Source organism: Scomber japonicus, chromosome 6 (genome assembly GCF_027409825.1).
Source record: "Scomber japonicus isolate fScoJap1 chromosome 6, fScoJap1.pri, whole genome shotgun sequence".
Classification (NCBI taxonomy): Eukaryota; Metazoa; Chordata; class Actinopteri; order Scombriformes; family Scombridae; genus Scomber; species Scomber japonicus.
Genome location: NC_070583.1, coordinates 38,072,061 through 38,082,008, shown reverse-complemented (window position 1 = coordinate 38,082,008; position 9,948 = coordinate 38,072,061). Strand labels below are relative to the sequence as shown.

The 9,948-nt window shown below is 49.8% G+C and overlaps 1 protein-coding gene across 1 annotated transcript in view; it reads left to right on the top strand.

The window, feature by feature from the left end:
• The window catches only part of LOC128360912 (diacylglycerol kinase delta-like), a 43,127-nt gene extending 41,916 nt beyond the window's left edge, over positions 1 to 1,211 (top strand). The window contains 3 exon segments of the mRNA XM_053321467.1: positions 1 to 28; positions 259 to 361; positions 484 to 1,211. The exon segment at positions 1 to 28 is cut by the window's left edge and continues 103 nt beyond it. Of these exon segments, the coding sequence (XP_053177442.1) occupies positions 1 to 28; positions 259 to 348 (118 nt within the window). The 3' untranslated portion in view covers positions 349 to 361; positions 484 to 1,211.
• The last annotated feature ends 8,737 nt before the right edge of the window (positions 1,212 to 9,948 follow it).

The window sequence follows — 9,948 nt, the reverse complement described above, 5'->3', positions numbered from 1 at the left end:
GATCCACCTGGAGAGGAGGGACCTGAAGGTACCACAGGCTAATGCTAGCTGCTAAAGCTAACTCACACTGCTACCTGATTGGTGGGCTGCATGGTGGACTAACTGCATGATGGGTATATGATGATGATGATGATGATGATGGAGGAAGAGAAGAGCGACGTTTGTTCTGTTCTGTACATAATGTGTCTCTCTCTGTGTGTGTGTGTGTGTGTGTGTCTGTTTGTGTGTGTGTGTCTGTGTGTGTGTGTGTGTGTGTAGGACCTGGGAGTAACGAAGGTGGGTCATATGAAGCGGATCCTTCAGGGGATCAGAGAGCTCAACAGGAACAGCAGCGCCAGCGAAGCCTGAAAACAGCAACAAGGTGATCATCACTGTTCATTATTAATAAAGATTTCATACAGTTCGTATCATAGATCCAGATTTAAATATTTAATCTGCTGTTAGAATCAAACTCCTCCTCTTCGTTGTCGTTCTGTCGCCTAGCAACCGCTGCCTGCTCTCCTCCTACCTCTGCTGCTACCGACGACCTCAGCCACCCGACCTGACCTCTGACCTCCCGACCCAGAACCAGAACCTGGTCTGTGACATCACACCTGAATCCTCACAGTGACACCCGAGAACCAATCACACGATCCACCAGTGCCTTGTCATCCCACCCGCTGACCAATCAGCATTCAGGAGGTGGAGCCAAACTGTTACCTACCTATCGCAGAGCAAAGACGACGGAGCGCGTCGGCTGGTCCGGTCGTCACCGTGGAAACGGGTGACTTCCTGTACACTGTAAAAAAAGAAAATGTCCGTACAGAAGCTGATTTGTGATTTGACTGATTTTAAGTGATTTTCTACGAACTTCACGTCGTGCTACGTTAGCGTGCTACGTTAGCGTGAGAAGCTAACTGACTGAGACGAACATCATCAGGAGCTTCTTCAGCTGCCAGGATCATAACGTTTAACTGATGAAGGTTAACGGTTTGTTTGAGCTCATTTACAATCAGTTTAAACCCTCCTGTCGTCCTCCCGGGTCAAATTGACCCGACTGTTTTGACTGTTCCTTCCTTCCTTCCTTCCTTCTGTGCTTCCTCTCTCCTTTCTTTCTTTCTTTCTATCCTTCTTCTCCCTTTCTTCCTTCCTTCTGTCCTTCCTCCCCCCTACCTTCCTCTCTTTCTTCTTCTCTCCTTCTTTCCTCCCTCCCTGCCTTCTTTCCTTTACTCCCTTCCTTCCTTCCTTCCTTGACTCGAACACAACAGGAGGGTCAAAATGCCAAAATTCTGATAATTGATTAATTGCCAAAAAGGTCAAAACGTCTGTTTCATCTTCTCGTTTATATGTTACCAGTAAATGTAAAACACACCAGCGTCACCAGAGTCATTTTTTAAATCATTTTTAATACTTTCATCCATTAATGGAGAAAAATAATGAGCAGATGAGACGATGAAACGACACCGATGCTCAGATGAAACGACCAGAGACTCAGAAGTTGAGATGAAGTGAGATGGAGGATTTTTTACAGTGTACCGAGCGGACACGACGAGGTTGTCCTCCAGGTTCCAGACCTGAACACAAACCTGCAGCTTCTTAGTCCGGAGGAAGCGCCGCCGCCTGCCTGAAGGACTTCCAGAGTTTTGTATTTATTTCTATAAGTAGATGTTTGGAGCTCAGCGGACAGGAAGTGAGGAACGTGACGAGGGACGGACCGCTCCCGAAGCTCTGCGGCGACAATCTGAAGCTCCACACCAACGAGCTGCACTGACTGTCTCTTCTGTGTGTGTGTGTGTGTGTGTGTGTGTGAGAGAGTGTTCTGGTTTAGAGTATTTCTGGGGACCTAGACTTAGGACCACTTAATGAGGACCAAAGTCTCTCCAGTTGATAAAAAGCTGATAGATGTCAGGTCTCTCTGCTCTGTGTGTGTGTGTGTGTGTGTGTGTGTGTGTGTGTGTGTGTGTGTGTGTGTTCTGCTCTGCGACACACACACACACACAAGCGTTTACTTTACAAACTTGCGGTTTTATTGACAGTCGAGGGTCCAAAAAACTCTTGAAGGGACCAAAACGATGATTTGTGATATTTGTGATGTTCGGTTACGTCACAGAGACATTTCTATTTTTTGTGTCAAATTTACATAAAGATAAAAAAAACCTTTTTAGACAAGTCGTCTGGTGGACTGATGACGTCATCTTATATCAAACAGCCTTAATTCTCTGAAACAGTAAAAAAAAAAAAAACTCATTTTGAGGATTTTTGTGTTTTTCTTTTCTTTCCTTTTTTTTGTTGAATCTTGTTCTGAAACGTTCTGCGGGCATTTCTTCTTCTGGTTTTTTGATAACCGATCGACTAATTGATCTCTTCATGGAGAAAGTGACAGATACATTTATTTAACCCTCCTGTTGTCCTAGAGTCAAGGAAGGAAGGGAGGGAGGAAGAAGGAAAGGAGGGAAGAAGGAAGGAAAGGAAGGAGGGAGGAGGGTGGGAGGGAGGAAGGAAGGGAAGGAGAGAGGGAGGGAGGAAGGAAAGGAAGAAGGAAGGGGAGGAGGGGAGGGAGGGAGGAAGGAAGGAAAGGAGGGAAGAAGGAGGGAGGGAGGGAGGAAAGAAGAAAGGAGGGAAGGAGGAAGGAAGGGAGGGAGGAAAGAAAGAGAGAAGAAAGGAAGGAAGGAAATGAGGGGGGAAGGAGGGGAGAAAGAAGGAAGGAAAGGAGGGAGGGAGGGAGGAAAGAAAGAGAGAAGGAGGGCAGGAAGGAAATGAGGAAGGAAGGAAGGAAGGAAAGAAGGAACAGTCAAAGCGGACGGGGTCAGTTTGACCCGGGAGGACGACAGGAGGGTTTCTGGTTTGACAGGAAGCTTCGAACCAGAATCTTTTCAAAGGTGGAAACTGTGAACAGGTGAGAAGCAGCGCCGCCCGGCTGATGAACGTCATGTGATTAATTTAGTTTGTAGATGAGCTGAAAACAAATAACCAGACTCAGTGAGTAGATGGAAACTAGTTGAAGTGTGAAGTTTATAAAAAAAAAAAATTAGAAATGTTTAGTTAAGTTTGTGTCTCAGCTGTCGGAGGTTCTTATGTCCACTAACAGGAAGTTCACAGATGGACTTTTGGTTGATTTTTAACGAAACCAAATCTTAACGAGCGATGCCTTAAAACCCCCGTCGATCACATATCCGTCAGTCTGTAAATACGTTGGATTATTATTATTATAGGTTCTATACCTGGTTCTTTACCTGGTTCTATACCTGGTTATTTACCTGGTTATATACCTGGTTCTTTACCTCGTTCCTTACCTGGTTCTGTACCTGGTTCTATACCTGGTTCTGTACCTGGTTCTGTACCTGGTTCTTTACCTGGTTCCATACCTGGTTCTGTACCTGGTTATATACCTGGTTCTTTACCTGGTTCTATACCTGGTTCTTTACCTGGTTCTTTACCTGCTTCTATACCTGGTTCCAAACCTGGTTCTTTACCTGGTTATATACCTGGTTCTTTACCTGGTTCTATACCTGGTTCTTTACCTGGTTCTATACCTGATTCTTTACCTGGTTCCGTACCTGGTTCTATACCTGGTTCCGTACCTGGTTCTTTACCTGGTTTCGTACCTGGTTATATACCTGGTTATATACCTGGTTCTATACCTGGTTCCGTACCTGGTTCTGTACCTGGTTCTATACCTGGTTCTTTACCTGGTTCCGTACCTGGTTCCGTACCTGGTTCCGTACCTGGTTCTTTACCTGGTTCTGTACCTGGTTCTGTACCTGGTTCTGTACCTGGTTCTGTACCTGGTTCTTTACCTGGTTCTATACCTGGTTCTTTACCTGGTTCTATACCTGGTTCTATATCTGGTCAAGTCATTCATGCGGTGGTCTCGTTCCGTATGAGGTGAGCACAACATGTGGAACTGGATCTGGATCAAGAGCTTTACTTGGTTCTTTAGTTCATTTGATCCACATTAAGTTAATATCTTGTGTTTTTAACCCTCCTGTTGTCCTTGAGTCAAGGAAGGAAGGGAGGGAGGAGGGAGGAAGGAAGGAAGGAAGGGAGGAGGAGAGGGAAGAAAAGAAGGAAGGAAGGAATGACGGAAGGGAGGGAGGAAGGAGGGAAGGAAGAAGGAAGGAAAGAAGGGAGGAAAGAAAGAGAAGGAGGGAAGGAAAGGAGGGAGGAGAGAAAGAGGGAAGGAAGGAAAGGAGGGAGGAAAGGAGGAAGGGAGGAAGGAAAGAAGGAACAGTCAAAACAGATGGGGTCAATTTGACCCGGGAGGACGACAGGAGGGTTAAATATCTTCAGGACTAAAGCAGCTCTGTTACCAGCTCATACTTCAGGTCCAACTGCAGCAGAAGGTTCTCAGCAGGGTTTAGTGGTTTAGATGGAGACATCGCAGTGACTGTTTGCTAGCTGATGGTTTTTAAGGTAACTATGAGGAGACCCCCCCCCCCCCCCCCCTCTCTCTTATTGGCTGACGTCAGAACAGGAACGCCCCCTCACTACCTGACGCTCCTGTGTTCAGCCAGTCAGATCAGTGGGTGGTACCTCGCGTCACGGGGACACTGCAGTCACACATTTACACTTTCTGACCAACAACGGGAGGGGGGAGGGGAGGGGGGGGGACACACGTTGGAGACAGAGTGCCTTGTTCGAGGTTCATGTCCTGCTGTTCGTCCACGTTTAAACTTCAAACATCCACAAACTGTTCTCATGAAGTCGTCGTCTCTGATCCATCCTGTGTATTTATTGGGTAATTTATGCATTAATACTGATACTGTACGCTGTCATACCTCTGTTTGTACATACGCCCCCTGCAGGGCTGTCAGTGTAAATACATGTTGTTCTGTACAGAGAAACAACTTTAAACGTCCTGTCAGAAATAAAGTTGATGTCTCGACTGTCGTAACACTGTCGTTCAGCTCTTCTTCTTCTTCTTCTTTTTCAACACAGCACACCGTCTGAAGCTACAAGTACAGATACACTTACAGCTAAAACTACAAATAACCACTAACTGCTAATAAATATCCACCCCCCCCCCCCCCCCCCCCTAAAACAGAGGAGTCAAACTCATTTTCATTCAAGGGTCACGTACAGACCAATCTGATCTCATGTGGGCCGGACCATTAAAAAGATGGAGGGAAAGAAGGAAGGAAGGAAGGAAAGACAGGCAAAATTAAGGAGGGAAGAAAGGTAGGAAGGACAGACAGACAGACTGAGGGAAGAAAAAAAGGAAGGTAGGGAGGAAAAAAGGAAGGAAGGACTGATGGGAGGAAGGACAGACAGATGGAAGGAAGGATGGAAGGCAGGAAAGAAGGAAGGGAGGAAAGACAGGCAAAATGAAGGAGGGAAGAAAGGTAGGAAGGACAGACAGTGAAGGACGGACAGACAGACAGACAGAGGGAAGGAAAAAGGAAGGTAGGGAGGAAAAAAGGAAGGAAGGAAGGACTGATAGGAGGAAGGACAGACAGATGGAAGGAAGGATGGAAAGAAGGAAGGTAGGGAAGGACAGATGTAAGGAAGGAAAAGAACACAGGAAGGAAAGTCGGCCGGATTGCTCCCCTCAGCGGGCCGGTTCTGGCCCACGGGCCGCATGTTTGACCCCCCTGCCCTAAAAGATCTCCTTCAAATGTGCTTCCAGTGTTCAGTGATGGAGGACTAAATCCACAGCGTGTCCACAGAGTCATTATAAAGTCTCTGACCAGCTTCTGTTGAGCTTCAGCAGTCTGAGTTATTGTATCAGGTGATATCGGACACATTTACAGTCTCTTCAGGAACCAATTTGAACAATGTTGAACGTACAATGTATTTACTGATAAATGCCCAACAACCACATATTTGGAAAGAATTGCAGTTTTCAAAATGAGGCTTATTCCAAATTATGGATCTATCACTCTAAGGTAAATTGAAAGGACATAAGACATAAACACTGGCACAAGAAATTTCAGAAGTCTTCTCAATAATACACGGTATGAAGATGTGTTAAATTAACACGTTAACCCTTTGTAGGTCACACCAAGATTAATTTTTTGCAACAACAACGTAAACCCGGAACTTGTACCCCGTAAACGTCTCCCTTAAAGGTACAGTCACTTGGTGAATGTCTCCTTCAGTGTTCATTGTGGGTCACCACACAGGCCCCCCCCCCCCCAGAATTCACTCATAATAACAGGGCCATAACAGGGCCGGACCAGGCGGCCATAACGGCTGCGCTTAACAGGAGAGGGGCAAAGCGCAAGGGGTAGGGCCGGGGCTTGGGCCGAAGCCTGAGCAGGGGCAGGGGAGGGGCCAGGGGCAGGAGAAGTGCCAGGGGCAGGGGTCGAGGCTGCAGCAGGGGGGCACCCCCGCCGTGGGGGCTGGGCCAGCTGAAGCGGTTCGCCAATATCCACATGAGCAGGCTTGAGACAGTCTATAGCCACACACTCAGGCTTGCCGAAGTTCTTAGACCCCCCCCACCAGGACACGGAAGGGGAGCCACAGCGGGGTACGATGCCATCATGGTGGATGAAGACATACTTGGCTGACAGTAAATCCTTGGGAACGTAGGACTGGGGGACGCCATGGTGAGACGTTGGAATGGGAACAAAAGCGTCGGCAATACCCCAGGACAAAGCACGATGGAAGGCAACCGACCACGGGGCCGTGGCTTCAAGAAGAAACTCTCTCGGGACATGCAGAGGCTGGCCATACACCATTTCGGCTGATGAAGCCCGAAGATCTTCCTTGGGGGCACAGCGAAGGCCAAGCATAACCCATGGGAGGCGGTCAGCCCAGTCGCTGCCCATAAGGCTGGCCCTGAGCGCGGCCTTCATGTCATGATGAAACCGCTCGCAAAGTCCATTGCTCTGTGGGTTATAGGCTGTGGTATGGTGGACCTTCACCCCCAGGACCTCGGCGACCGCAGACCAAAGCTCCGATGTGAACTGCAGACCTCAGTCCGAGGAGAGGTTGGACGGTGTGCTGAAATGGGTCACCCAAGCCATAATGAACACCCGGGTCACTTCAGCTGATGTAGTGGAGGACATAGGAACAACTTCTGGCCAACTGGTGGTCCTGTCCACCATGGTGAGGTAGGTGTAACCACGGGAGGGGGGAAGGGGGCACACCAGGTCCACATTCACATGTCTCTCCAGCACCTTGAATGGCGCCAAGGGGGCCTTGGTATGACGTGTCATTTTTGCGAGCTGGCACGCCACACAGGCCAGCAGCCCAGGCCCTGACATCCCTCCACAGGCCCGGCCAGATGAACTTGGCCCCACCAGCTTGGTAGAGGCCCTCACCCACGGGTGGGAAAGGCTGTGGATGGCGTCGAAGACCTGACGCCTCCAGCCAGCAGGTACCATGGGGCGTGGTTGGCCGGTGGAGACGTCGCAGAGCGTTGGCCGCGTCAAACACCACATCTTCCATGAGCAGCACCGCGGGGGTCGTCCTGTAGGCCTGAACCTCAGAGTCCGCAGTCTGATCTGCCGCCATGGCTGCGTAGGCAAGGCCCAAGTGGACGGACCCAGTGACCAACCGGGAGAGGCAGTCGGCGATGATATTTTCCTTGTCGGCCACGTGCTGAATGTCAGTGGTGTACTTGGAGATGGCAGAGAACTGACGCTGCTGACGACCAGACCATGGCTCCGAAGACTTGGTCATAGCGAACGTCAACGGCTTGTGGTCAACGAATGTCGGAAACGGGTGCGCCAGCAGAGCAGTGTTGGCCAGCGCGGTTTTGGCAGCATCAAAAGCGTCAGTCATCCCTGGGGACCAATCCAACTCGTCCGCCGGCCTCCTACCCCGCAAGGTGTCGTACAAGGGTCGCTTGAGTCAGGCTGCATGGTGGAGGAAGCGGTTGTAGAAATTCACCGTGCCCAGTAACTCCTGCAGGGAGCATCACCATGCAACAACTTCACCCTAAAATGAAGCCTGAAGGTTCAAATAGCCATTTCAAGGTCCGTCAGAAATACACACACACACACACACACACACACACACACACACACACACACACACACACACACACACACACACACACACACACAGACACACACACACACACACACAGACACACACACACACACACACACACACACACACACAGAGCGAGTGGTTTTGTGACGTCACCACACATGATTTCTGGGTATTGAAGGGCACACGCAGGGTTCACTCCTGTTACCATGGCAACAGCAGACATTTAGTGTCTCGTACAGGACGCAACACTTTGTTCTTATCAAATATATGAGGTTGAGCTGCTTCCTGTACCTCTGTCAGACACACACACACTTAACCCCTTAAAATCCAGTTTCCACTTGTCATCACTGAAAGATTGTTACAATAATTAAACTCCTTTAAATGAAGTCTAAACATTTAATGAGTTACATTATGGGGACTCAGAGCAGTACACACACACACACACACACACACACACACACACACACACACACACACACACACACACACACACACACATACACACACACCCAGTGGTTTAGTGATGTCAGCACGCAGGATTTGTGGGTAATGAAGTCATTTGAGCTGCTGTGTTGCATTAACTATGAACTCTATATGAAGCGCTCTGTTTCTAGACTATTAAGAGCTTTATAGAGCAATAAAAGGATGTTAAAACAAAGCGTTGGTCAGTGCAGAGACTTTAAAATCAGTCAAACAGGATTCTTAAAGTTTAAGGATCCTTTTTAAAAGTGTCAGTAAAAGTGATCAGAGTGGTCTGCAGCAGTTTCACACTAACTCTTATCTGATCTCAACATGTAAGGAAACGTGTCATCACTCATTTCTGCTGAACTTAATCAGATGAGGGGAGGAGGGGGGAGGAGAGGAGAGGAGAGAGGAGAGGAGGAGAGGAGGGGGGGGGAGAGGAGAGGAGGAAGAGAGGAGAGGAGAGGGGGAGGAGGGGAGTAGAGGGGAGGAAGAGGGGAGGAGAGGAGGAGGAGGGGGAGGGGGGGAGAGGAGAGGAGGAGAGGAGAGGAAGGGAGGAGAGGAGGAGAGGAGGAGAAGAGGGGAGGAGAGGAGCAGGGGAGGAGAGGAGGAGGGAGAGGGGAGGAAGAGGGAAGGAGAGGAGGAGAGGAGCAGGGGAGGAGAGGAGGAGGGGAGGAGGGGGAGGGGAGGAGGAGAGGAGAGGAGAGGAGATGGGGAGGAGAGGAGAGGAGGAGGGGAGGAGAGGAGGGGAGGAGGAGAGGAGGAGAGGAGCAGGAGAGAAGAGGAGTAGGAGAGGAGAGAAGAGAGGTGGGGAGTAGAGGAGGAGGAGGGGAGGAGGAGAGGAGGAGGGGGGGAGGAGGAGGAGGGGGGGGAGACGAGGGGAGGAGAGGAGGGGAAGAGGAGAGGAGGGGAGGAGAGGAGGGGAGGAGAGGAGAGACACGCACAGACACACACACACACACACACAGTCTGTGAGAGGAGAGGAGAGGGGAGAGGACAGGAGGGGAGGAGGAGGAGGGGGGAGGAGGAGAGGAGAGGGGGAGGAGAGGAGAAGGGGAGAGGAGAGGAGGGGAGGAGAGGAGAGGAGAAGAGAGGAGGAGTAAGGGGAGGAGAGGAGAGGAAGAGAGGAGAGGGGAGGAGGAGGGGAGAGGAGGAGGAGGGGGGAGGAGGAGGAGGAGAGGAGAAGAAGAGAGCGGAGAGGAGAGGAGAGGAGAGGAGAGGAGAGGAGGAGAGTAGAGGAGGAGGGGAGGAGAGAGGAGAGGAGAGGAGGAGAGGAGGAGAAGAGAGGAAGGGAGAGGAGAGGAGAGGAGAGGAGGAGGAGGGGAGGAGAGAGGAGAGAAGAGGGGGAGGGGAGGAGGAGGAGGAGAGGAGGAGAGGAAACGTGTCATCAGTCATTTCTTGTGAACTTAATCAGATGTGAGGTTTCCTCTCTATCCTTTAACTGCTCATCAGCTTCATGTGTTTTATCTCCAACATCAGTCCCTCCTCTCTGACACCAAGCTGCACAAACTTTCTCATCATTAAAACTAAGATCCATCAATAATCCATAATCATTCATCATTAATC